At 37.6% G+C, this 26,986-nt stretch overlaps 5 protein-coding genes across 9 annotated transcripts; 2 read left to right on the plus strand and 3 right to left on the minus strand.

Annotated features, from left to right (window-relative positions):
* Nucleotides 1–200: 200 nt before the first annotated feature.
* Nucleotides 201–2,475, minus strand: cldn15la (claudin 15-like a). Its single transcript, XM_079453323.1, has 5 exons — nt 2,093–2,475; nt 1,216–1,380; nt 1,022–1,103; nt 722–835; nt 201–618 (listed from the first exon to the last, which is right to left on the minus strand). Exons 1-5 carry the CDS (start codon nt 2,307–2,309, stop codon nt 540–542), a joined length of 657 nt encoding a protein of 218 aa, XP_079309449.1. The 5' UTR covers nt 2,310–2,475; the 3' UTR covers nt 201–539.
* Nucleotides 2,476–5,736: 3,261 nt separating this feature from the next.
* On the plus strand, nt 5,737–10,727 carry crfb16 (cytokine receptor family member B16). Its single transcript, XM_079453318.1, has 7 exons — nt 5,737–6,044; nt 6,656–6,779; nt 7,176–7,363; nt 7,453–7,577; nt 7,689–7,830; nt 8,280–8,431; nt 8,579–10,727. The coding sequence occupies exons 1-7, from the start codon at nt 5,981–5,983 to the stop codon at nt 8,699–8,701; spliced, it is 918 nt and encodes a 305-aa protein (XP_079309444.1). The 5' UTR covers nt 5,737–5,980; the 3' UTR covers nt 8,702–10,727.
* A 170-nt stretch (nt 10,728–10,897) lies between these two features.
* On the minus strand, nt 10,898–14,499 carry parla (presenilin associated, rhomboid-like a). The gene is made up of 10 exons (XM_079453305.1): nt 14,339–14,499; nt 13,679–13,859; nt 13,461–13,574; nt 13,255–13,384; nt 13,031–13,126; nt 12,786–12,935; nt 12,292–12,362; nt 11,909–12,010; nt 11,716–11,813; nt 10,898–11,390 (listed from the first exon to the last, which is right to left on the minus strand). Exons 1-10 carry the CDS (start codon nt 14,416–14,418, stop codon nt 11,264–11,266), a joined length of 1,149 nt encoding a protein of 382 aa, XP_079309431.1. The 5' UTR covers nt 14,419–14,499; the 3' UTR covers nt 10,898–11,263.
* A 1,119-nt stretch (nt 14,500–15,618) lies between these two features.
* Nucleotides 15,619–26,144, plus strand: mb21d2 (Mab-21 domain containing 2). 2 transcript variants are annotated; one of them, XM_079453302.1, is made up of 2 exons: nt 15,619–15,739; nt 23,983–26,144. In XM_079453302.1, exon 2 carries the CDS (start codon nt 23,985–23,987, stop codon nt 25,251–25,253), a length of 1,269 nt encoding a protein of 422 aa, XP_079309428.1. In that variant the 5' UTR covers nt 15,619–15,739; nt 23,983–23,984; the 3' UTR covers nt 25,254–26,144. The 2 variants fall into 2 exon arrangements, with proteins under 2 accessions (XP_079309428.1, XP_079309427.1); XM_079453301.1 differs by lacking the exon at nt 15,619–15,739 and adding an exon at nt 20,855–21,186.
* On the minus strand, nt 17,476–20,385 carry LOC306892299 (uncharacterized protein). Of its 4 annotated transcripts, none has more exons than XM_079453297.1 (4): nt 20,189–20,385; nt 19,943–20,061; nt 19,291–19,455; nt 17,476–19,127 (listed from the first exon to the last, which is right to left on the minus strand). In XM_079453297.1, exons 1-4 carry the CDS (start codon nt 20,311–20,313, stop codon nt 17,686–17,688), a joined length of 1,851 nt encoding a protein of 616 aa, XP_079309423.1. In that variant the 5' UTR covers nt 20,314–20,385; the 3' UTR covers nt 17,476–17,685. The 4 variants fall into 4 exon arrangements, with proteins under 4 accessions (XP_079309423.1, XP_079309426.1, XP_079309425.1 ...); XM_079453300.1 differs by having other exon boundaries at nt 19,890–20,027; nt 20,189–20,332; XM_079453299.1 differs by having other exon boundaries at nt 19,943–20,032; nt 20,189–20,322.
* Nucleotides 26,145–26,986: the final 842 nt, after the last annotated feature.

Below are 26,986 nucleotides of genomic sequence, written 5' to 3' on the forward strand. Positions count from 1 at the left end.
TTAGATCGAAATTACATTTGTTTCAATGTTTCTAAAAGGCCAAAACATAATACTACATCTGTAAAAGCTGTAAAAGTAGATGGCCCGTATAAAAATCAATTACTTAGTAAATGTATTGTTATGTAGCATAACTATTTGAACCATCTTTTCAAGTTTGTGACGTTTCTGATAAAAGTTGTTTAAAAAAAGAACTTCTGAAATGTTTTGTTATATATTTTATTCACATTTATTTGACATACCATCATCACAGTAGATAAAAATAATGTCTAGTAAATTGGATTTTAAATGGTCTCTTCTCTACCTAAGCATGTTTATACATTAAAAAACCCTCAATACATTAAAACCCCCAGATCTAGGTTATCAAAGAATTAAGATTATATTTATAAAAGAAGATTTTGTTCCAAATGTTTGGCATAAATTATATTCCATGATGATTCCATTTGATTAATTTTCACATTTATCATTTACACAATGTATGTCTTATACTAGTAAAAAATAATGGAGTTATATAAACATCAACGTAACATGACCCTGGTAACTCAAACGTAGGCTCTTGCAGTTTCTGATTCCGGAGCTACTGTATAGACTGGCTTTGGTTTATTACTTGGATAATATGCCCTGTTAAAAAAATAGAAAACACATAAACAAACAGACTGAGTTCAAAAAGCAAGATTAGCCAAAAAATAAACCTATTGATTAAAATCTAAAGTGTGAATTTTACCCTTTGGGGTTTGCTGGAGAGATTCTTTTAAAGGCACAGCACAGGAATGAACCGCCCAGTACAGCCAGAGCTACACCAGCCCAACCTATATAGAGACCAGCACCCAGCTCAAACCTGCAAACACAGACATATGGTTTGATAAAGTACGCTTGTGTGTGTGTAAAGTGAGTCAGTTACTGGAGTTACTTTACTCTCATAATTGATATTTGAACCTAACCGAAGACCCATCCCATTATGTTGAAAGCGACACACACTGACATAAAAGTGTTTGCACTTGAGAATGAATGAGATTCTTCTCACCTGATGCCACCAAAAAATGGGTCTTTGAAGTCTGCGATAACCCTTGAGGCATACCAAGATGTAGCCACAATAGAGCAAAGACCTGTTGGGAAAATTGTATGTAATAATGCAATATCCAATTTTCAACAAGGATAAATAATACTAACAGAAATAGTTTGTCAAAATACTGTATATTTAATTCATATCGTGCTCACCTCCAAGGATACAGAGAATGCCTCCAGTGAGTGCAATTTTGCCTTTGGATTGATCGCTTCTACTCCCAATGTTAATGCACTTCATCCCCATGGTGGATACAATTAAAGAGAGCAGACCCAAGATAAGGGCGATGATCATCAATGCTCGACATGCCTGAATATGAACTGAAAATGAGACAAAATCAAGGGCATGTTCTGACCTTTACCAATAAAAATGAACACATGTCCACACATATTTATTGAAATGTATCGGTTTAAGGCTAGAAAAACTTTTATTGAAAAGTATATATTACCATTTATATTTTATACATTACATTTATTTGTATGGTATTTGATAAATACGTGTGTAAATGTGTCCTCTGGTGTGGATGCAAAAACTCACAAACAAAAACTAGCATAAGAGAATATCTCAAATAATATATATTATTTTATGTCATAAACAAAAAAATCTAAAATAATATATTATTATTATTAATATAATGTTTGCTGTCACACCAGAGAAAACATGTATGGTATATTTGTCCAATATCCATATACACTTATTTAAAAATGCCCATCACATTTTCAAGGATGATTTATTATTAAACGTTAGAGTAGTTGTATTATTTAAGATGACAAAACAGAAGAAGGAAATGATCTCCATCTTATCTGGCAATTGCTTCACAAAATGGCTGCCAGAGATTGATGAGGGAAAAGTTTTTCCTTTTAAAAGTAATTTAAAAAATTTCAAATCCAATTGAATTTTTATCCTTCTTGTTGTGCCCATTATTATTCTGAAGCACTTTTACATGTGCTAGATATTAATGATAAACTTTTAAACTGAGTAAGATTTTATCCTTTGACATTTATATCCTTGTTTCATTAAGATGTCGCCTACCTGGCAAGGCCAGCATGGACTGAAAGTCTCGACACTCCGCTATCCCAGAGCTGTCCTCAGCACAGGAATGCCACAGATTCTCATACTGACGTGTAGAAATGATCACACTACCCGAAACAGTAGAAATCTTCCAGTAGTCATTAGCCAGAGAAACGCCAGTGACCAGCCAGCTGGCCACACACATGATGAATCCAGTCACTTCTAACGCTGTAGACATTTTCAACCCCAACTTCTCACACAACGTGAGCGATAATCACAAGTAATATTGTTATTATTATGCTAGACTCAAACTCAGAAAACACAACTCAACAATGAAGCGTTTGTACAGTGGTGCTATCACTGCTCCTGTTACCTGGGTTTGAGTTATCTTTCAGTTAAGCAGCAGGACTTCAACCTTTGCAGAGGGTCATAAAGCCGTTGCCACACCTTAGAATTCACTCATCTTATGATGACAATACCATGATGATGGGTGTGATCGTTTCGTCTGTGGGGGCCAGAGACACACATTTACCCAATGACACGTTTACCATGTTTGGTTATCACCAATAATTAAATCTTACTCATTTTTGGCTCTTTCTGTGACTATAATGGACTTCATGTTAGAGATATGGCAGAAGCCAAAACAAAGGTTGTGATGGGAAATCTTTGCTACAAGTTTGTGGGAAAAAAGATTATCTGGAAAATAACAAAAATACATGTATCATATCTGTATTCTTTCTTATACATTTGAATAAATTCTGGATTATGTTCAATGCATAGTTGGATCAAAAGGAGACAAACCAAGCTGTTGTGTTTAATTAACACAGAAAATGTTTACATTTGACCCAATAATGGGTTAAAACAAGAAACCAACCCAGTTTAATTTACAACCCAACAGTTGTATTAGTCCCTTTTTGACCCAACACTGGTTGAAAATAACCGAGCAGTTTTGGGGTGATCTCTAAAAATGTTTTAGAAATGTTTTATTGGAAATGTTATTGTCACTTCAAGGTAATCTCATTAGTAGTGAATTGAACCTGGGCAATTCCAGTGTTATGGACGTGACATTTCGCATTATGGATGTGACCGGAAAATGCTCAGATAATGAATTTGTTACGAATATATTGAACCATCTGTTTGACTAAACTCTTGTTGATAGAGTCTAAACATAAAAAAATGTAAGTCTATGAAAAAAAAATATTTAAAAAAAAGGAAATAAACATGTGTTATGGATGTGACAAAAAAATGACGCGTTTCTCGGGAGACAACAAACTTTGTAGGATTTCTATGAAATAAAATGCACAATCCTGAAGCAATAATATCCAATGAATGTAGAAGGGATGCCTCTTTATAGAACATAAAATAGTTACTTTATTTTCATTTTCATGTGTCCATTTATGAGGAATGTGAAGCATTGTGGATGTGACAATCCTGAAAATGGCACTTACCTGACTATGTATCATGCACTAGAAATAAAACAAATGCTTTACAAATTTGAAGATAGATCTGACATGGGTATTTGAACCACCAAATGTTCATATCTGTGCTTTTACCATGGTAAAAACGTTGGTCAAAAGTAATTATTTTCATGGTATGGTTGACATTTTCATGGATATGCCCACTTTATTGGGTGATGGGATTACCATGAAAATAATTGCGTTATTATTCTGAGTTTATCTATAGAGAAACTGAAATTTCATGTGCTTAATGACTCATGACACAGAGAGAGAGGTTTATGGATTAGATATCAGCTCACTGTGAACTCCTCCTTCGAAAAGTGGAAGTTGGCAGGATTTGTTTACAGGATATTTACAGTTCTTCCTTCAGTTAAAACAAAGTTTGTATCGTGGAAAATGCCCATTCAAAAAGATACCAAAATTACATCATGTCGATCTACTGAAAAGATCTGAGACACAAAAAGTCTCATGTGTCATAACGTAATCATTTTAGTAACTATATTCCCATGCTGTCAAATCAAAGTGACACGGTTCAGTGTAAGTCAGTGTGTGTCTGTATTGAGGAACATTGAGGAAATAAAAAGAGAGGGTATATGTAGGCTACATAACTACCACATCAAACTCAGCCCTGAATAGTGTAATATTTTTATTTTAATTCTCTTCTCTTACTACCACAAGAAAGCATGTGTCATTCTTATACAAAATACCTGATTTCTATAACTAAAACAATAATCACATGGTTTTCTTAAAATATTTTTGTCAGTTGCCACTAATGAAGGGAATAAATCTGAGTGGACAGAATACATCAAGTTTCACATAGTCTGGTTTCGAGAGTCACTGCCATGTTTTGTAAAGAATATGGCTTTATGGCTTTATGACTTGGCAGTTAGTGGATGATTATCATTTGAGCTCAAAGTCCACAGTCTCTCCATAAGCCTTCAGGTTCTCTCTTTCCCTCTCATTCTTGCTTATATTGATTCACTACCTCACTATCTGTTGAAAGTTTTAGTTTCGATTAAACACCTTAATTAACAGCCTTTGGTGGTTATCCTTAAATTACATCACTGTAAAAAATCCTTAAAAATAGGGAACTATATAAATATCAAGGAACTTGATAGTTTCGAAAGTTACATCACTGTAAAAAATCCTTAAAAATAGGGAACTATATAAATATCAAGGAACTTGATAGTTTCGAAAGTTGTTTCAGTTGTTTTACCTGTATTTAAATTTAGCACATTGCGTGTTTTAACATTAGCGGAGTACAATAAGATACTGCCAGAGAATTACCGGTACATTTTCAGATTTTTTTACAGTGCATACAGTAAATACAGTATACCTCTAGCTTTAAAAATTTCAGGTGTTACAGAAACCACTGCCAATGACTGTTAATGGCCACAGTGGTCATCAAACTGGGGTCCTCGTAAGGATTGCTCAATCCACCCAGCACTTGGTACATCAATAGGATATTTGAGACAATTTTAAAGGTGCCTTAAGGTTCTTCTACTAGGCGGTCTTAAATATGAGTCATAAATTGAGGACCATTCCAACATATTTGTGGCTTTGGCTCATGCACAGCATTTCCTCTGAAAATTAATTGTTCCAAGGAAACTCAATGCAAGACTCACTTCTGCCATCTTTAGTATCAACTGTTTCATTACATGTCACAAACAGTTTCCATGTGTTTTGAATGGGTGATGTCCTTAAGATAATTGGATTTAACTAAATATTAAACATTTTGTTGATATACAAACATTTCTTTACTGATATTTTCTTAGCCTTTCTCACCACTTCTGTATTGGGTTATCTTGGTCATAATTCCTTTTTTCATATCTCTAACTTTCTGCTCTCTCTCTCAATTATCTTCACATTAACACATTGCTGCACTTTGCAAGTTGTCACTCTGGGGATTGTGTTTTTCAATGATTGAATTGAAGCGCATTTCTTTACTTTTTTAAAGTACTTAGATAAGATTTGACACTATGAGATTATGAGCAACATTCCTAAATAAACTACACCTCCAAAACCATTTAACATTATGGCACAGCCCTGTTTTAATCTACACACCTCTAATAGAAGGGACTCGCTTTGTCTATTGTCGTTTTAAATTGAAATCATTATCCATTTCAAACAGGTCCTACTGCATGGCTTCAATTCAGTTGACATGAGGTATCTCACCCAACAAGTCACTCTGTTTCTCAAACCTTTGTCAGTTCTCGGCTTCACACTTCACAACTATGTGTACAGGTACATTTTACAACAGAGAAACAGATAAATATACCTCCCAACACAGAAAGTGTTGTTATGTCTAACACACTGAAGAAATCATCTTACTCAGGTACACTCTGAAAACTTGCGGCATGAAAATCCTCAACTCTTTCAGTTTGAGACCAACGGATGCTTCAGGGCTTGATCAGGACTGCTGATTCACAACGAAAAGGGAGAAAAGGAGGTTATGTTACAGCTCACCCATTTGATTAAGAGCCTATATCTTCTGCTTCTGCATTTCAAAATTAACTGTGAGTATCATTAACCCTTTGATAAATATAGTCACAATAACATTTACAGAATACTTTTACATGTTATATAAAACTGAATGTTGCCCTAATATAATAAGTTCCATTTTCATTTTTATAAAGTTATAAATACAATCATTGCAGATGCATTTCTGGCCATTTACAGTTACATTTGGCCTACATTTGACTTAATATGTTTCAATGCGAGTGGGACGATATTTTAGCTTAATTATCAAAGGTGATCAATGTGTAAATTATTATTATTTATTATTAAAAATAAATGTTGCTTTATTAGATTAAAGGGTAACACTTTACAATAAGGTGCTATTAGTTAACATTATTAAATGCATTAGTTAACATTTGCTAACAATTAACAGCTTAGTGTTTCAGCATTTATTAATCCTTGTTAATGTTCAATGGTCATTTCAATACAGTTATTCATGTTAGTTCACGGTGCAATGTATTAGTAAATGCTGAAATCAACATGAATTTATATTAAGTATTGTTCATTATTATGTCATGTTAATTAATGCATAATAATTGTTAACAAATAGCACCCCATTGTAAAGTGTTACTGATTAAAGTCTTAAATGTACAAAATATATTTCTTTTAGATTCAAGTGAATTGCCTGCACATCTCAACATTTCAATGCAGTCTGTAAATATGAAGCACATTTTGATATGGAGCCCTTGGCAGGTGTCCTGTTCCACTGTCAACTACACTGTGCAGTTTCAGGGGTAAGCACGTTTTTAAATAAATCTTTTTGGCTCTGCAAGTACAAATCATGAGCTAAAGCATTGTATCTAGCCATTTAAAATTGAAGAGATTTTTGATTATATACAATAACAAACTGTCAAGCAGTGTTTTCGTTTACTGAGATGAGCTGTTTGAAGCATGCTTCATGACACACAATAAAACAAAATGAGTTTCTAATGCTTGAGGCATTTTTCAACAATGACGTTTGAACTTTATTCTTCATTGCACACAACCTGGCAGAACAAGTTCTTACACTATCAGTCTCCACCCATCACTTCATGCCAGAGCATGTTAAGGGGATTTCATTAATATAATTAAACATTACAAATGCATACTTTTCCGTTTAGATTAATATTACACTTTTGTTTATAACGCAGAGAATATGAGTTACACAAACTAAACGGAACTTGGGTGGATGCATATGATTGTCAAGAGATCAGTGAAAACCAATGCGATCTAACTTCTGACCTGGCCTCTAACTCTGACTACTGCATCCGTGTGATGACAAAATGTGATAACAAGACGATATGGACACGGCAACCACTAACATTCAACAGGAGAAACAGTTAAGCATTACTGCAATAACAATTCTTGAAGTATTTAGAGACATCAGAAATGAATGCAATGCTAAATTGAATGCTTTTGTTTCTATAGCTGTGCTACTGGCTCCCGAAATGACATTGGGTATAGAGGGAGACCTTGTTCAGGTGGGATTTAGCACAACTCTTCCTGATATGACTGTATACATGGAGTCCTGGAGCGAGGGAGATGATCAAAACGTGAGATGTTGACATACTTTCATTTCACCAACCACCAGTTACCTGCTGAAGCATTGAAAGAAGTCTGATGTACTCACTAGTAAATGTCTGACCAATATGGTTTATTTGCAGGCTCTAATTCATGTGATCAGAAACTATCCATATCATTTTTCCATTGGCACCCATCGAGGAAAAAAGATGTGCTTTAGGGCAGAAGCACTTGTGGAGACCATTAACAAGAGCTGCAGCATTCATCCACAGTGCATCAGTATGCGTGAGTGATTCTTGCTTGGATTAAACAAATAGTTTAAGTATGTAAATACAATTCCATATATTCATAAGAGTGCATTGGAAATACAACTGGCTAGAAGTTAAAGTGCAAAAAGGTAGACCTGAGGATATTATGTTACTAAACAAATAATATTGCGATTCTTTATTTTGTGATTATTTAGTTTGAAGTTATTTAAAACTATAATACATCGCAATCTTTGACTTTCTGGTTTCTTTTTCATCTTCATTGGACGTTGGTCTTCAGATCAATTATATTCGTAACTCGTTGGATTTTGTTGAAATTGTTGTGTTGACCTAATCAGCTATTTTGCAATGCAAGAATTACTTTGAATCTCCCTTTTCCTCAAAACACTGTATAATGTAATGAAGATTCAGATTTATGGCATAACAATAGTAATAAGACAATTGCAAAGTAAAACATTTTCTTTTTAGGGAAGACAGCAGACTTTGGAATAGCAGTTACAGTGAGCATAGCGGTGGTGGTAGTCGTTGCCTTGGCTATTTTTCTGGGATGTTCAGCATCATGTTTTGGTCCATATATCAAACAAACCATATGTCACAGAGAGCTGCTTCCCAATGTACTGGTGAGTGTGTTTTAACCTCATTGATAATACCTGCGCAAATATCTAAGAAACCACTGATATTCTTAATTGAAAAAGTGTGCACACTCATATAATGTTCCAAACTATTTGCTTTGTGTATTGACTGATTATTGCCGTTTGTTTTTCCAGCTTGATGATCGGCCCATCAGCACTCCAATCCTGTATATAGATGTTTCTCTGGAGCACACAGACCCAATTTTGCTGTTCTGCTCAGCAGACAGTCATTACACAGGTGTAGAGGAAACCGGCTGAGTGAAGCCAGTAACAAGAGGCTGAAAATTTAACTAAAGTTTGTTGTGTAGATGGAAAGCTGTTACTGTTTACAACCAAATACAACAAAATAAGTATTAATTTAAAAAACATGTTGAACATAAGGTTGGTGGAACAAGTTACACTTTTAACAGAAGAAGGTCTACCTCTAAGAACATCATTTCGGATTGTGTTGGTCAAACAAATTCTGATATCTATCCACTGCCAAACAAAGTTTTGACTTAATGTTTTTATACTTTATACATTTGTTGCAAATTACTCATCACATGAATTTGCAATCAGCTCTTTGTGCTGATAATTTGCTTAAATTATATCAAGATATCATGCTTTCTGGATGCAATGGTGTACGCACAACAAAAACATAACTGATAAGCACTTACTACAGACATTTTTTTTAAAAAGAATGGAAGGCCAGAATGTCAAAAGGTTTACAAATGTAAAAGTTACAATTATTTTTTGTTGATATTTTTAGTTTGTATAATAAAACACAGGGACGTGCACAGGGGGGTTGCTCAGGTTGCCCGGGCAACTGTCCATATGCCCTTCTCGATTCACGTTGCCCTTCCGAGGTGGAAAATAAATAAATCATACAATGGATGCAGAATTTCACATACGTCTAGAGAAAAAAAAACGCGAAAAGCCTCATTCACTTCCGTATTCGGGCAACAAAAGTAAAAGTCAGAAGGGGAAGGGCAAACTCTGTTTACGTGGGTGCAGCGCTGCACGCGACCGGCACCTGAGCTGAGCCTGCATGAGCGGCCCTAGAAGGAGATTGTCGCAGTTATCGGGTGATACGACTCAACGTTGTCTAGGATGGCCATACTTCTGGATTTCGTCCGGACAGGCAGGATTTTAAGCCCCCTGTCCGGCGTCCGGGGCAGCCTCAAACCAGACACTCATTTGTACTCGTTTTTGGAGTTGTCCTGAATCGGCCTAAACAAAACCCGCTTTAGAACATTTATTGGGACGCAGCAGCATAGCGTCTGACGCCGTAAGATCTCCGGTCAAACAAATGATTGGCCGAAAGAGGTGTCAAATAAATATCTGATATATCATTGGTTAATAACGTAAACAAGCCTCCACGACGTGGAAGTGGAGTCCACATGCTGGCTTCGTCACATCATAACGGTAACTTGCTGAAAGGTCAGACATCATTTAGTCCGGAATGGACAAAAGAGCACAACTTTATATAAAAAAACAGTAGAGACACTTTTCATGGATGTTGCTGTGAAGTGGACGTTTGTAGTCAAGGGACCTGCGACATGCCAGCACAGAAAAACAAAAGTAACCGACGAGCTGCAGGTACATCTTCCCTTAAGCTTAGGTCAAATATTCATAGCCAGACAATTTAAAAAAAACGAGTAGACTGTTTCAGAATCACTGTATCATGAGACCATCGATATGATGCACAAAATTGTATTGAAGTTGCGAGTACACCAGAGTCCTATGCAATTATTCTTGCCTCACTAAATGCTGCAAAGTGTCCTTTTTTGTGTTATGGAAACAGCCACCATAACGTTGTCAGAAAAGGTGAGTTTGTGATGTATAACAAACGAACGATCATCATCATCAAGTTTTATGAAATGAATTAAAGTCTTCAAAAATCCAGGCTGAGTTTGCCACGTTTAGCCTAAATGATAAGACAGATAGCTTGCAGACAAGCAGCCTAGGCTACTATTTTTTGTTGCTAGGTAGGCAAACTAAGCTGCATGTCTGCTGATAGTTAGTTTCTCACATTTCGTTTGAGCAAGAAGAATTAATGATGGAAGCTATGCATCACATTAATTATTTTATTCTAAATGGTTAAATGCCTAAATCCTTTCACTATTTTGGGTATTGTTTGAAGCCAAGATGCCCACTGAAAAGAGGCTGATTCAGGAGAGGGAGAGATATTTCAGGGAGTTATGTTTTTCTGTGATATTATTAGTACTAGTTAAGGTAATTGAGTGCTGCATTTCAGTGTTTTACTTCTTTATATATATATGAATAAAGATCCTGTTATTCTCAGTCCTTCATATAGCCTGTGAGGTTTTTTTTGGGGGGGGGGGGGGTTGCCCTTTTTTCAGGTCAGAGCAACTGCCCCTCAAAATTCCTGTGCACGTCCCTGATAAAACAGGGTTACACTGTTGGAACTTCTCCAGCAGTTCCCTAAATATTAAGTAGTATTCTGCAATGTTTGTACCAAGTTTGTGTCTTTGTTTTAATGTATTTGTACATAATGTGTCAACTTCAGTACAACACTACGAAGTAATATTCAGGAAGTTTAAGAGCAAGATTGTATATAAAAGTCATCATTAAAGTAATGATTATAACAGCATGTGAATTACTTTATTTTACTATACTTCTCTAAATACATCTCCTGAGAATTGAACATTTTCATTTATGTTAATTATCTAATAAATATGTTTTTTAAATTTCATATAAACATATATTATTACAAATTATATTATCATAAAATTTAAGCGAAAAGTTTAAATAACAATCAATATGAACTGGAACATCTGCTTACACTTGGTATAGGTTTTATATGAGTTTACTACCCCTCTAAACTTGCCCACCACCTCCACCTGGACGGGCTCTCCCAGAAGACCCATTCCTTAACTCATGCCAGAACTTCACCAGTGGCTCACGTTTTCTCCAGATCATGTCATTACCATACAGGATGTACCAGCTGAAAGAAGGGAAAAAGGGGAAATATGCTCAATCCAGAATGTAGAAACCATCTAAAGGAAATTTAAATATCACAATTCCTCATGTTCATGCCAGGGGCACTGCTGTGAAATAAAAAACCTGATAATATTACACACTACTTTTACTTTACCTTGCTTACTCCAGCTTTAATCCTCCTAGTAGCATGGCCTTGTTAACTAACAATACTGTTTAGTGTGTTGACAAAATGTATAGATGCTCTCCTAATTGTAAGTCGCTTTGGATAAAAGCGTCTGCCAAATGAATAAATGTAACATCTGTGATGTGGAGAACAATGAGACACTCACGCTCCGAAAAGAGCACCCCCGAGATGGGCCGCATGGTCGAAAAACCTCCAGCCTAAGAGAAGACCAGCTGTATCCATGGCAACAACAGCTTTCAAAGCCTAAAACACATCAAAAGGCATTATTAGTATAGCCCTGCTGCCCCGCACACAGTTGAATGCACAAGATAGACATGAATGCGCTTACACACACTTACATTTCCAGCACTGAAGCTGACCACAGGAAGTAAGATGATGCCTAGTTTAGCTTCTGGTATCTTTGTGCAGACAGCAGCCAATATAGTCATGATGGCCCCCGACTGCAGGATACAGATCAATTACTCACTTCTAGCTTCTATCACAAATTAAATTATACTTGCACCGAAGAACACTGGCTGTACTTAACATTCACTCTTATGAAATCTTCAGATTACTGAACTGTCTAAGCTGCTTTAAGTACATTATTGTAGTATAATTTATTTGAATAAAGCTTTTTGAATGTCTGCCAGTACATAAGGGGACAGATTTACAGCTTTTTCCTGTTTGCACTTATTGAAATGGCATTTAAACTAGATTTTAAATTTAAGATACAGGAACTCACAGCTCCAAGAGATGAGCCCAGACGTCTCGAAGATGTTTTGAAAACGTAACTGGTAAATGTGGAGATAACACCTTCAAATGAGAAAAATAAGGTTCCAGATTAGTCTAAAGCAGAAATATATGTAAAGTCAGCTGGCCTGACACAATGACAGGCACAACAGGAAACGAAGGGGTCTTGTTTCACAATGTTTTTTTATTCAAAAATGACCACCTGACTGTACATTTCCAACTTAAACATCACTACTTCAGGAAAGTTAAAATAATATTATTATGTCAGAAAAATTATATCTACATAGAGTGATACAAGAGACAGGCCAGTAACACAGCTATGCATGAAATCTGTTGCTTGGGAAAATACAGAATGCTGGGACTGGCCAAGAATGATCAAGTTTTTCAGAGACCAGTATAAAATAACAATACAGACAACATTTTGAGGTAAATTATCATTATTTATATTTAACATAATTTATTATTAGAAGAATAAACAATTAGTACCTGCAGACAGGTAAAGGGCCAGAAACTGCTCCTTCCCAAGCAGGGAGACAATGCTAGAGGAGAAGGTCCACAGCACATACATATTAGCCATCATGTGAATGATAGAGTAGTGACTAAAGGAAGAGAGGACCATGGGAAAACATCGTGTCCCTGAAACAAAAAGCAAGAAAACCCATGGCATACGTAAAAAGCAATTAACTCCTAAAATTGTAGACTCCTAGAAACATCTTCCAGTGTTCACTTACTGGACGCAGGGTTAGAGGTGAAGTACTTGACCATGGTGCGCTGCATTGAAGGTATTCTCCAAAAACATAATACCACCGTGTTTATTGCTATGATACCTTAAAGAAAAGGCCAATTGGATGTTATCTCGAATTAGAACTAATACATCAGTTCAGCCCTAGATACAATGGCTTATAGTACTAGCCCTCTTTTTTATCTTGGCACAAGATCTATGAGTGAGCAGAACCTGTGACTGTCTTCTGTCCTTCACTGAGCCCACTCCACCACTCATCGATGCCAGACATGCCAAGAATCACCTGCTTCTGGAAATCGGACAGCTGATTCCACCAGTTGTGCCAGTATGTTGTGTCATGAGCCTGCACAAAACGCAGATGACACTGTAATGATTTTCATGAATTTATTAACTCTTCAGAGATCTGTTGCGACTGATACCTCAAGGAGTTTGTCCTGTTGCTCCTTGTTTTCCTCTTCCATTGCGATTTGGACTCGTGACTTTATTGATTCATACTGCAAGATGGCAGCTGCGCCGAACGAGCAGCCTGTAAACTAAAACAACGTTAGCTAAACCCTCACATGATCCGTCTATCTCCAGAAAAAACATCAATACTCATAAAAATATTTTTGTTTTCTCGGTAAAAAGGAAGAACTACCCCCACGGTGAACACCAGGGGCCTAAAGAGTCGATCTGGTTTCCTGAGCGGTACAGGTGCCCCTGGCTGGGTCCGCACACCATCTTTATATCCCCCCGCACCTGCCTTCTCTGGAGCATTCCCCTTCGTTTCTGATTGCCGCTGAGCTTTCCGGAAGCCACATCTTTGCTGAGGATGGCATCTACCATGAAAACATAGGCCAGCACTTGTGTTATTTTCAGTATGCAATGATTCATGAACGTTACACATTTTCCAATTCGTCCAGCTATCACATCAGTTTGACCTTTAGGTTGCATAAAGGGGTAGGAACATAAAGGCAGCAAAACATACAAAATGTCAATTCAAATAGAATAGATGAACGATGACAAGGTATGAGAAACTATTCAAGGGCATGTTAAAATACTCCACCAATCTTCTCTCACGTAACACACTGCATATAAAACTGTGTTATGTCTTTTATACTTTGCAACATTGGAGATGGATGAATACATATTAAAAGCTTGATGCCAATGTTATAGCAATAGCGACAAAAAGGCTACTTATGCAAGATCTGTACCATGTGTTATTCGAAAATAGTGCAACATTGGAGATCATGTTTGAAATATATTCATCGATGTTATAGCAATAGCGACAAATAGGCTACTTATGCGATATCTGTACCTTGTGTTTTTCGAAAACAGTGAAGATCCATTAATCGAATCTAGTTTTGTCCATTTATTAAAGGAACTCCTCCATGCCATGTTCTGATGAACTACTCTACTAACCACGGGGTCGGAAGTGTTTTGTAATGCGCTAGACACTCTCTGCGTTCCATTCCAAAGTGATCATCCCTACGCCCTACTCCCTTCGAAAAGCTCTTGATGTGTAACTTTAGAGGGTAAAACGGAACTGGACCTCTTAATGTGTCCGTTTAAGATTCACTTGGCAAAAGGAGCAATAAAAGTAACGAAATTTTCTGTATGGTGTCCCCTTCCCGAAGGGCCCTTCGGAGGGCGATCTATCCCGTTTGAAACGCACCATGTTTTGCCGACATCAGGAGTCACGTGGTACAAGCTAACCACAGTTTACCATGTTCATGATGGACATGAGCCTTACGTAACGTAGTGACAAAGTCACCGTTAATAAAATAAGAAGGTGCAATTAATGGATAGTGTGAATGTTTAAGAACGTCATGTCTGCGCAATCTCGTTAACAGTTGGCCACTGACATAAATTATATTACTTTTGGGACTACGGTCTCTAAACCACTGCCTGTATCGCGAAGCCGGTTTTGGGTTATTACCCAGGTAAGTTCACGTTTAGTTTGAGGATACTCCGAGTTTCGGGCGCAAGAAGGTGAGTTAGTTTCGTCGCCATGGTCACTAAAGCTACACGGCTAACCTGCTCCGAAGCAGGTTTTATTCTGGGTTAGAGATCGCAAAACAAAACTGGACCAATCAACTGTGAGAAAGTGACGTATATACGCAGTGAAGCCACTCCCCTATGTATCTCTCGCTCCAAATTAAGCGATGTTACGTTAAAGGAATAGTATTTTGCTGCCAAGTGTTAACTTGTATATTTACATTTATTGATTATAATTAAAAACACATTCACATAATTATTATACGAGTTGATAATATTAATGAATATTAAACATTGCGATTAATATAACTATATTCGTATAAAACAATCTTCTATGTATAAAGCATTTTATAGTAGTAAAGCATACATATTATCTTTTGATCTTATTGTAAACCTATATAAATAATTTAAATTCAGTTGATTTTGCAATGATAGTGTAGCTGCCTTCTCATATTTTCAGCAGTGTTTATTCCTGCCTTGTAAATGTGTTTCAATTCATTTTTCATAATGATCTCTTCATCTTCAACCAAAAAGTGAATTGTTCTGATTCTCGCGAGAAGCCAATCAAACTAATGACGCTTTCCATCTTCCATGTGATTTGCCGTTTGCCGCAAGTGTCACACTTTCAGGAGCACGCGCATCACAAACTCTGGATCAGACCTTAGTTACGGAGAACGTTTATACAAAGCGTTGTGCTACAGCAGATCCTGATCTAAACCAGGTTTGTAAACTCAAAACTTACTCTGCTCTGCTTGACAAGCCTGGGTCTTTACAATTCCTTGTGAAAATGAACAAAATCCCAATATCGAAATTCAATGTAAATGTAGAAATGACTTTGCACTACACGAAAATCGGAAACCATTCAAATCGGTTGAGAAATGTAACTGTTATTGTGCTTTTTAGTCTCTCCTGTTTTTTTGTATTGAATACCAATATTATGAGCAAAACAATTAGTGTAACCAATATATGTGTGACCATTGGCTTAAAAAACTTTCCCACTTTAAGACATTTCAACTTAAATAGATGACTACGCCACTTTTATTATTGAAGATGAGAAAATAGCCCTACTCAAGCAAATTAATGAGAAATCAGAGTTCAGTTATAATTTATAAGAAAAGTTCAAATATAGCTTAACGATCATTAATGGCTGTCATAGCCCCCCCTACTGGTTCACAATTTAACAACAATAGATGTTTTACTGAAAATCTCACGATACATGGCCCCATTCATTCTTTCCTTTACACTGATCAGTCGTCCTGGTTCCCAAAGGATAATGTTTCCACCCCCATGCTTCACAGTAGGTATGGAGTACTTTGGATGCAACTCAGCATTCTCTCCAAACACGACAAGTTGAGTTCACCAAAAAGTTCTATTTTGTTTTCATCTGACATTCTCCCAATGATCCAAATGCTCTCTAGACAGGCCCGGACATGTCTGGCACTGCAGGATTTGAGTCCCTGGCGGCATAGTGTGTTACTGATGGTAGACTTTGTTACTTTGGTCCCAGCTCTCTGCAGGTCATTCACTAGGTCCCCCAGTGTGGTTCTGGGATTATTGCTCACCGTTCTTGTGATCATTTTGACCCCACGGGGTGAGATTTTATATGGACCCCCGGATCGAGAGAGATTATCATTTTTATCATCGTGGATTTACATTTAGCAGACACTTTTATCCAAAGCGACTTACATTGCATTATCCTATACATTTTACATAGGTATCTGCAATCCCCTGGGATCGAACCCACAACCTTGCATTGTTAACGCAATGCTCTGACCACTGAGCTACAGGCATGTTTGTCTTCCAGTTGCTAATAATTGCTCCCACAGTTGATTTCTTCACACCAAGCTGCTTACCTATTACAGATTCAGTCTTCCCAGCCTGGTGCAGGTCTACAATTTTGTTTCTGGTGTCCTTTGACAGCTCTTTGGTCTTGGCCATAGTGGAGTTTGGAGTCTGACTGTTTGAGGTTGTGGACAGATGTTTTTTATACTGATAAGAAGTTCAAACAGGTGCCATTAATACAGGTAACGAGTGGAGGACAGAGTAGCCTCTTTAAGAAGAAGTTACAGGTCTGTGAGAGCCAGAAAACTAGCTTTTTTTTGCAGGTGAAAAATACTTATTTTCCACCATAATTTGCAAATAAATTCTTTAAAAATGTGATTTTCTCATAGTTGAAGTGTACCTATGATGAAAATGACATGCCTCTCTCATTTTTTTAAGTGGAACTTGCACAATTGGTGGCTGACTAAATACTTTTTTGTCCCACTGTAGCTATTTACGAACCTTGGGGGAGTGTATCGAGCACAGAAATATTATGTAAGTCCAACTTGTTTATTGATAAATTGACCATGTCAAGCATGAGAAGACAGCACGTTTAACAATGTAAAGAAGTCAGAATGCATAAAACACTGTTGCGCATCCCCTTTAGAATAAGTACTTAGAGAAACAAACACAATAAAAAGAATAAAGATACTTTTTAATAGATTTCACATATATACAAATAAAAAAATTATATTATTTTAGTCTGGAATGACACAAAACTGTTCTTTTATAACAAAAACGTCTTCCAAATGGCACAGTTAAACCTATAAAACACACCTGACAGTTTGTCTTAAAATCTTCAAATTAGTTAGATGCATTTTTTACATTACCAGCTTCAAATCACAGTCACAGTTTATCTAGCAACTTTGTCATGAGAGCCTCAAAACCCTGTTGAGCAGACCTTAGCTGTGCTAGAGTCTCCTCATGACGCCGTTGACTAGCTTCCTCTGACTCCTGCAAAAATTGCATCAATTCACAGTCCACCTTTTGACGCTTACAAGGAGGTGATGATGTAGAAGTTGGTGGTGTTGTTGGTGAAGTGACACTGCCGGAATCTCCTAATGCTTCAGGTCTGCGTTCCTCCACTCCCACGGACATGCCAACAGCAGGGAATTTTAACTCATGCTGCTCTCCAAAAAGGGCATCCATTTCGGAATAAAACTGAAAGCGGATGGTCCCCTTCCCTCTAGTTTTATTGCTCTCTTTTATTTTTTTGTAGGCATCTATAAGTGTATACCACTTCCTGGCAACCTTGACAGGGCAGAACGGCAGCATGAAATGGCTGGCCAGCTTATCTGCAGCATCTCTCCATAGGTCTTTTTTAGTGCCCCTTGGAGATTTAAGCATTGCATTCAGCTCTTCCAGACTTTTGGGGAGTCTTTCACCTTTACTCTCAATACGCTTCCGCATTAAGTTAATCAAAAATAAAGTTTGATCTTTGTTCAAACCATCATTTTCTTGCGCTGGCGAAATTGATGGTGATGTGCCATCAGCAGGCATGACCACATCATCCTGTCCTCCCAAGAGGCCCTCCATTTCTGTGTAAAACTGGAAGCGGATGGGCCCCTTGCCTGTAGTTTTATTGTTATCTTTTACTTTTTTGTAGGCTTCAACAAGTGTATACCACTTCCTAGCCACCTTGTCAGGGCAGAAAGACTGCATAAAATGGCTAGCCAGCTTATCTGCAGCATCTTTCCAAAGATCTTTTTTAGTGCCCCTCGGAGATTTAAGCAGTGCGTTCAGCTCTTCCAGGCTTTTGGGGAGTATTTCACCTTTACTCTCTATGTGCTGCCGCACAAAGTCTATCAAAAACAAGGTTTGCTCTTTGCTAAAGCTCTCACTTGCTATAATTTGCACAGGTGAAGCTGATGTGCTACCAACTGGGGTGACCACATCATGCTGCCCTCCAAGAAGAGCCTCCATTTCTGAATAAAACTGGAAGCGGACGGGTCCCTTCCCTGTAGTTTTATGGCTATCTTTTATTTTTTTAAAGGCATCAACAAGTGTATTCCACTTTCTGGCCACCCTCTCAGGAGAGAAAGACAGCATGAAATGGCCGGTCAAGTTATTTGCAGCATCTTTCCATAGATCTTTTTTAGTGCCCCTTGTAGATTTAAGACGTGCAATCAGCTCTTCCAGGCTTTTGGGGAGTCCTTTACCTTTTCTTTCAATATGCTGCCGCATAAAGTCGATCAAAAACAAAGTCTGTTCTTTGCTGAAGCTCTCATTTGCTGTCACAGGCTCAGGTGATGTGCTGGGTGAAGCATCATTTTTCTCTTGGCAGATTTCTGAAATACACATAAAAGCTAAATGTTAGTATGCACAACATTAATAACATTATTACTATCGTCTATTATTAAATTTTCCCTCATTTTTATTCCTACTATGGAAAGTGAAGGGGCACATTTTGAAGTGTACTACTCCATTAATTGTATTAATTGTTTATCTCACCTAATTTGGTGTTCAAATCTTCATCTTCAACGATGTTTATCATAACTGTCAGGTCCTCATTCAGGTAGTATGTGGTGGGGTCTGCTTCCTTCTGGTACAAGGGACCAGGGAATGGGGTGCTCTTCTGGGGATCCTTGAACATATTCATGTTGCTGTCCAAATATACTAGAAAAATGCACACACTGTTATCTATTGTTTTGATATAGTTAATTCACTAGATTATTTTGTTCTTTCCAATGAATAAACTTAAACACTTAAGTCAAAAGTCAACAACAGATCAAGTCAACCACATATCAAATTGTGAACAATTTCAAAACCTCTTCCCAGTGGTGGAAGGGTGATTTACTGTATTTTTTACTGGGTGTTTTTACGCAAAGCTGTATTCTGCACAGTTAATGCTTAAACATTGTGCACCCCTGACACACAGCTCATCATGGAAGTGACATCAGACTGTGACAAAGTTTTGCAACAGTCAGTTACAGTTCAGTAACAGTACTTTCTCTTTTTATCCAACTTTTTTACCAAACCATTTAAAACTATTCCCTGACCAAAAGCAGTTCATTCAGTGTAGTGAAGTGTCTCGTCCATTTCCTACCTACCGCAAGCTTGCGTTTTTTGATAACTTTGGAGGCGCGGCTTTAGTTTCACTTACTGTCGACGCTCTCAGCAGCCACGTTGGATTCTGAAGTCGGAATCGTTGCTGTTTCTCCGACTGTTTCAGTCTTTGCTATAAGTTTCTGTGCTGACCGCAACACAGAGGACATCAGTATCCTAAGTCAGAGAACTGTATTTAAGTAAATAATATCTGTCATTTAAATATTACAGTAGCAGTTTTTATTTTTACTTCAATCTCAAGGGCTCTGACTTGTATAAAGTTGGTTCAAAATAAGTTTAGTACCTTCTTCTTCGTCTTTCCTCTTCCATTATGTTTTTTAGGTGGACGTCATATTTGTTTTTTAGTTGTGTGTATTCCTGAACAGCTAGCACAACAAACGTTTGCTTGGATGCATCCATCTTGTCCATCCGACTTGCGGACGAGAACGCGTTCTACTAGGATGTGACGTCATACCCAGCTCCGACTTCCGATGTAAATGGTACAACCCCATTTGTACGTTTCATTCAATTTTTTAACCCTGAAATATAAATACTTCTATATCGTATGATTGTAAATATTTATTTTGTAATGTTGGGGATTTTTATTTAGGACATTTAAATAAGACACGTTTTTTAACAACAATGTTTGGAAGGTTCTTATAAATTCTTGTTATAGGCTATTAATGAAAGGATTTTCATTAAGGAATCAGAAATAATATATCGATTTTACGGGGGTAATTATCGTCAAATTAATTTATCTAAACTATCAAATTATTAATAAACAATCGATAGATTAAATCGTAGCAAGTGGTCTTCCTTAATATTTTCACCGTAGGCATGATGTATGAAAACAAATTCATAATCTTTCATATAGCCTCATTGTATGTGTAGCTATATGCAGTGGATTAATGTAATTTTACGGCATAAAGATGTAAACTGGATGTGGATTGCATGACATCACAAGCCCCATTCAAAGACCACCTGATGTATTATAAAGGACGGGAACCCACGAGAAACGTTGCATCCCCGACGATTTCTATAGTGTGAAGATGGCGGTCCCAGCTCAATACAACCGGACCGAATCCGTTAGCAGTCTGGGAAACAGTCCAACGTCAACACCGGGCGGCTTAAACAACAACCACAAACTGTGGTGCTGTCATGAGCTTGATTTCAGGTCTGGAGTAAAGATTGAGGAGCTCAACCGTCTTATTCATGAATTCAGTAAACAAGACCAACGCGAGTATGATGACCAGAGGGCATTGGAAATACACACAGCCAAGGATTTCATCTTCTCCATGCTCGGTAACAGCATCTCCCATTTAAAACTCTTTGTGTTTGGATAAAATACACATTGTGCATTTGTGTATCATTCAATAAAATCGATTATCATTGTATACGGTGTCTTTCTATTAAGCATGCAGGCTAGAAATCAAAGGTGTGCGCAATAATGTTGTTCATTTGCTTAGGGTATTCATACGGGATTTTATACCTCAGAATCACGAGTGTAACGCTCTCCATCTCACACTCTTTATCCGACAATTGAATCCATTTTGGTTTGTTGTTGAGCGGTTTTATGTCTGACCCTTGCTTATATAATAATTTCACAGTAGTCGGGTACCAGTATCTTCTAATCCGTTTGACGGGATCAGAAAGATTACGTCCACATGTTGAATCTGTTGAACATTTAATGAAAAACTGGAGTTTGGAAAAATTTATCAGCGTTGATAAAGGTCAGTACCATGGACAGAGCAGATGTGCATAAATGGCTTATGAGTGTGCTGGTCATGTTGGTGTTATTTTAAAAAATAGGTGAAAATTATTGGCAATTATGTGTAATCTCCACAGTTTTTATTTACATTTACCCAAACTCTTTCAACAGCTATCATACCGTCTCTTGTTTAAATAAATAAAATAATTTTTAATTTACTCCCATGCCACTCAGCAGATGTTTTTGAGCATCTTATAATACAATAATTGTAGACTTTCCTTCTAGTAAAATAACAGCAATTGTAGTTTGTGGAGCTCTCTTGTTAAGGAACCCTTCTCCTATATTTACAGTGAATGTATATTTATTTATTTATATTCACGTTAAGACCTCTTTAGCATAACATGCTCTAAAAACAGTCGGGACCATGTGGTCTGAGATAGATTTAGTATTGTGAATATTTTCAGTGGCAAATCAACAGGCCTGTCAAGTATTTTTGATTCTAGACTCTGCGGAAATGGTGATAAGGCAGCATTCAGATGATTGTGGGAACCTCATATCCATTGAGGCAGAAGTAATATACAGCCCTCACATTCTGTTCTCACAGTTTTAGTCTCCACCATTCACCCAGGCTCAATTCAGAGAGCAGGAGGCTGATTGGCCAGCAGTGTCTGTGTATGCAAATGAAACAGATGGAACAAAAGTGACACTGGATGTCTTTGAGAAAAAGATTGAAAGGAAAATAGGAAGGGGCGGAGAAGTCGGGGAAATAGTTCACAATAGTTCTTCTTAAGAACTGACTGGGGTCATGGACACATAAGAAGACTTGACGGAACAAACACTAATGCTCATTGGCATCCATAATGTAATTTTATTGAGAATAATCTCTCCTGGAAATCGCAAAATAACAATGTTATAAGTTTTTCACCAAACCAATACGCATATATGGTGTATCTAGTGAATAAACTAAACATCTCACACAGTCTATAATCAAGATAAACAAAATTAAAAGCTCTCTCACATACTTATCTTGAGCATCCATCTTGGATTAAGCACTTCAAAGCCTCCTTGGTTATGTAAAGGGTTCAACTACTGTATAAAGCTCCTGAAAAATACTTGAATTTTAATTAATCTGTGTGTTTATTGCTGGTCTCTGTAATTGTCATGTGATTCAGTGACTATCAACCATAATTTACACCCACAACTGGTATTTTTAGCAAGGAGCTTCTGTTGGTGCAGCGGAAAAATCCCCCCACCCAGAAATTTGCTAAATCTGGCATGTTTACCTCAGCTGTAAATGTCATGAAAACTATACTTTATAGAAACATAAAAAACATACCATTATGACAATGCTGATTGGGGGATGGCACCACAAGTACACACAGTCTTGATGACCTTCCTAAACTAAAGCAAAGTCAATGTTATGCTTTTCAAATCTCTTCAAATTAAATATTTTCTATACTGTAATTAAATATTAGCAGATGGCTTCTTTTCATTTAGTCGTCAATGAAGGAACTAGATAAAACCATAAGAAACCAAATACTGTAATGTGATGATGTAGTTACAGCATCTACCACCAGAGGCCAACAGCCTCATGCCAACCCTCTAAATCTTTACCTCTTCATTAACAGCATGACACTCAATTGAACACACAGTTTATGTGAAAATTATATTTAAAAGGGTTTTTAAAAGTATTGTAAAGTGGAATAAAACACGGCCATATGATTCCAAGAATATGGTTCCAAACTGTCCCATCCAGAGAACAGATATAAATATTTGAGTATATTCCCATCCCTAAAGGGAATAGAGCACAGCTTGGTGTGGGCCTGGCTGTTTAAGAAAGATAAGGCATGCATGAGAACAATAAACTGCTGCCTGTCTATACTCAGCAACAACTGTGTGTATCCCTATATCTCTTGTGCTTTAAAAGCCAGTACATACACCGTATAGAATGAAGACAACAGTAAAGGATGTAGAATTCTCTATTGATCTTGTGCTTCTTCCTAGCACTGGTGTTAGCTTTCAGGGTTCTTTTATTGATCAGCTGGAAATAGATGCAGAGGAGAGTGCTCTGCTGCCTGCAGAGAAGTGGACGAGCTTTGGTCATGTGACAGGAAGTGTTCACTATCAAAGTCTGAATAAGTGGTTGTACAGGAATGCAAATGTTTTATTCTTAGATTCTTCTCGTATTGTTTAAAATAACATTTAGAACAAATAAATAATATGTTTCTACAGAAATAACGAATAACTTTTAAAGCATTCATTTTTAGTTGCGCATTAACTTCTTCAGCATTATAATATTAAAACTACAACTGAAATATTAACAGAAAACTATAAAAAATGAAATTATATAGAAAAGTAACATATCTACATCTGTTTTGTTTCTGTTTCAGGCATGGTGCAAAAGCTCGACCAAAAGTTGCCGGTCGCAAACGAGTACCTGTTGTTGTCCGGTGGTGTGCGAGAAGGTGTGGTGGACATGTATCTTGATGAGCTCGGTATCTATAACCGTGGCTCCGAATATGACATGGCCTTCACTCTGTTGGTTCCTGCGTTAAAGCTACACGACCGGAACCAACCCGTCACACTGGATATGCGTCATTCAGCGCTGGGTCACTCTTGGCTTAGCTTAAGACTTTTTGACGAGGGTACCATCAACCGCTGGAGGGACTGCTGCACACTGTCTGACCATCTGAATGGCACCACTAACTACTTCTTCTCGCCCACGCTGGTAGCTGACTGGTTCCAAGAAGCAGTTGGATTAGTGCTGGCAGAGTTACAGCGCAAGCCGCAAAGGGGCACCCCAAGGGTGGAACGAGTTGAACGACATGGCACGCTGCTGTCCATGGTTTTAGGTGTGGGCAGCAGCCGCATGCTTTATGACATTATTCCTGTGGTGTCTTTCAAAGGCTGGCCAGCAGTTGCCCAGAGCTGGTTGATGGAGAATCACTTCTGGGACGGAAAGATCACAGAGGAAGAGGTTATCAGTGGCTTCTATTTACTCCCTGCCTCCTCAGCCTCCGGTTGCCGGGACAACGAGTGGCGTCTCTCCTTTGCCCGCAGCGAGGTGCAATTAAAAAAATGCATCTCCCCAGGACTCATGCAAGCTTACCAGGCTTGCAAGGCGATTATTACGAAGCTGCTTGCCCAACCTACAGCCGTCAGTCCATATTACTTACGCAGCATGATGTTGTGGGCCTGCGACCGGCTACCTACAAGTTATCTGGCACAGGAAGACTATGCTGCACACTTCATGCTCGGTCTCATTGATGATCTGCAGCACTGCCTGGTTAATAAAACCTGCCCTAACTATTTCATTCCCCAGTGTAACATGTTAGAGCACCTATGTGATGATACTGCCATGTTTTATGCTCGTAAGCTGGTGCTGGTACGATCTGATCCGGCAGAGCACCTGCGTTCTATCATTGAGCAGGCTAAATCAGCCAATAGACTTACACAGGAGATGCAGCGCCGTGGAAGCTCCTCTGGTCTGCCTTCTCCGCTGGCCGATCCCTCCTCTGCAGATCACCAACAGCATGATGACAGGCTGGCCAAGAAGTTACAGCAGTTGGTGACCGAAAATCCAGGCAAGTCGATCTCCGTGTTCATCAATCCTGATGATGTCACACGACCTCACTTCCGTATCGATGATAAGTTCTTCTGAGATCCAAGGTCTGTTTTCCCTTCTTCTTTGCTCTTCTTGTATTGATCATGATTGAACCTGGGGATGTGCATGACACTGTACTGAATACGGAGCCGTGTCCCTGCACACAGCAGAAGTGACTGGATAAGAACCTCTGCAAGACTGTTATGAAGAATCAAAGATGTATAAATCTGGCCTTACTGAATGGAGAATGCCAACCGGCTGTTTGATTGTAGAATCTACAGCTGCCTGTGTTTTAAAGAAAGTGAATTTCATATCACTGAGACTCAGAACTTGAAACATACAGTATGATAGTATATGTGCTCTAGATTGTATTGTATTCTGAAAAAACAAATGTAACAAATATTAGAATCAGACATTCCTTTTCTTGTGTTTATCTGTGCTGAATCTACACTTGTATGTTATCTCTTTGTGTTTGTATCTGCCCTGTTATTTACTTCAAAGAAACAAGGGCAGATCATCTCAGAGGATGCCAAACATTTTTCTCTCTGTAAGGGATTAAAATCATGTTCCATAAGTGCAATTACTAGAATGTTAAGTATCCCTATTCTGAGTGAGAGATTTTGTTTGATAAAAACGTTCAACTATAAGAATGCAGAAAAAGGCTTTTTTTGTAAGGTGTGAAAATGTCTTGATGTGAGGGTAAGTCTTAGCCATACACATTTGCTGCTACAAGAAAGCATATCCTTTGGCTATTTTACATTAGATTTTTTTAAGGGAGATCTATTCACAGTGACGAGCAGCATTTTAAGTATCAAATCCAAGCCCGCTAATGTTGAGGGTGGCACTAACAAAAAATACACAATAGGACATTAGTCATGTAAGTTGTACTGTATCTATAGCTTTTAGCTTGACTGTGTTGTTCTACCTGTAAATAAAGAATTAAAGAGTATTTTGCGAGTTTTGTTTAATTTGAAACATTGCTTAGTTTGTTCAAAATACGTTCTTTACATTTGAGCAATCTATAGTGCGGTAATAGTGCAGTGAGTGCAATAATAAAAATGAATACAGGAATAAGACGGTTTCAAAGCAACAACATAAACAAAAGTTACTGTGCATGCTTTTGTGCCCCAAACTTAATTTCTGACACAAATAACAATAAGATTACATTACCTAGCAAGTTAACAGTGCGTCTAGCCAGTATTATTAAGAACTGTACTTGGCAAAATTTAAATGAGACAAAGTGACACAACCCATTCAACAAATTGTATATTATATTATTAAAATATAAATAAGTATATTATTAGCCAGTAGCCAGACTGATAAACAAACGCAGACCGGATGTTAACTTCGGGCCAGGTGTGTGTGTCAGTCCGAAGAAACTGTCTGTAGGAAATAACCTTTTAAATGTAAATTTAACAACAATATTTTCACTAAATAGTTTTAGTCAATTATTGCATCATTACTGAAATGAAATACAATGAAAACCTTTAGTTTCCAAAAAAACTAGATTTTGCTGAATAAGAAATGAATAATTTTAGCTCACATACGTCACCACAGGAAATTGCCAGAATGTAGTACCATGTATTCGGAACTCTATAGAGTCAGCTTGCTCTGACATAAACAGATACAGTGGACTCTGCAGACACGCTGAGTAAGCGCATTCTGTGACATAATATCCTAGCCTGTTCCAATCCACATAACCACAACAGCAGCCTCGACCCTGATGATGAACAATCTCATACATTTACAGCAGCACAAATAGACCCATCCACTGTCACCTGTCTCTCTGT

This window comes from Barbatula barbatula (assembly GCF_947034865.1).
Source record: "Barbatula barbatula genome assembly, chromosome: 3".
Classification (NCBI taxonomy): Eukaryota; Metazoa; Chordata; class Actinopteri; order Cypriniformes; family Nemacheilidae; genus Barbatula; species Barbatula barbatula.

Excerpts from the sequence above, each read along its gene's own strand:
- parla (XM_079453305.1), bottom strand. The coding sequence starts at position 14,418 with ATGGCATGGAGGAGTTCCTTTAATAAATGGACAAAACTAGATTCGATT. Across the intron at positions 13,860-14,338 it reads CTGTTTTCGAAAAACACAAG|ATGCCATCCTCAGCAAAGAT; the intron begins GTACAGATATCG and ends TTTTCATGGTAG. Across the intron at positions 12,363-12,785 it reads GGCCCTTTACCTGTCTGCAG|GTGTTATCTCCACATTTACC; the intron begins GTACTAATTGTT and ends TCTCATTTGAAG.
- crfb16 (XM_079453318.1), top strand. The coding sequence starts at position 5,981 with ATGTTACAGCTCACCCATTTGATTAAGAGCCTATATCTTCTGCTTCTG. Across the intron at positions 6,045-6,655 it reads TCTGCATTTCAAAATTAACT|ATTCAAGTGAATTGCCTGCA; the intron begins GTGAGTATCATT and ends TATTTCTTTTAG. Across the intron at positions 6,780-7,175 it reads TACACTGTGCAGTTTCAGGG|AGAATATGAGTTACACAAAC; the intron begins GTAAGCACGTTT and ends TTTATAACGCAG.
- mb21d2 (XM_079453301.1), top strand. The coding sequence starts at position 20,934 with ATGGCGGTCCCAGCTCAATACAACCGGACCGAATCCGTTAGCAGTCTG. Across the intron at positions 21,187-23,982 it reads TTTCATCTTCTCCATGCTCG|GCATGGTGCAAAAGCTCGAC; the intron begins GTAACAGCATCT and ends TTTCTGTTTCAG.
- LOC306892299 (XM_079453297.1), bottom strand. The coding sequence starts at position 20,313 with ATGGACAAGATGGATGCATCCAAGCAAACGTTTGTTGTGCTAGCTGTT. Across the intron at positions 19,456-19,942 it reads GGCTGCTGAGAGCGTCGACA|TATATTTGGACAGCAACATG; the intron begins GTAAGTGAAACT and ends GCATTTTTCTAG. Across the intron at positions 19,128-19,290 it reads AGATTTGAACACCAAATTAG|AAATCTGCCAAGAGAAAAAT; the intron begins GTGAGATAAACA and ends TGTGTATTTCAG.
- cldn15la (XM_079453323.1), bottom strand. The coding sequence starts at position 2,309 with ATGTCTACAGCGTTAGAAGTGACTGGATTCATCATGTGTGTGGCCAGC. Across the intron at positions 1,104-1,215 it reads CATTCTCTGTATCCTTGGAG|GTCTTTGCTCTATTGTGGCT; the intron begins GTGAGCACGATA and ends TTTTCCCAACAG. Across the intron at positions 836-1,021 it reads CCATTTTTTGGTGGCATCAG|GTTTGAGCTGGGTGCTGGTC; the intron begins GTGAGAAGAATC and ends CTGTGTTTGCAG.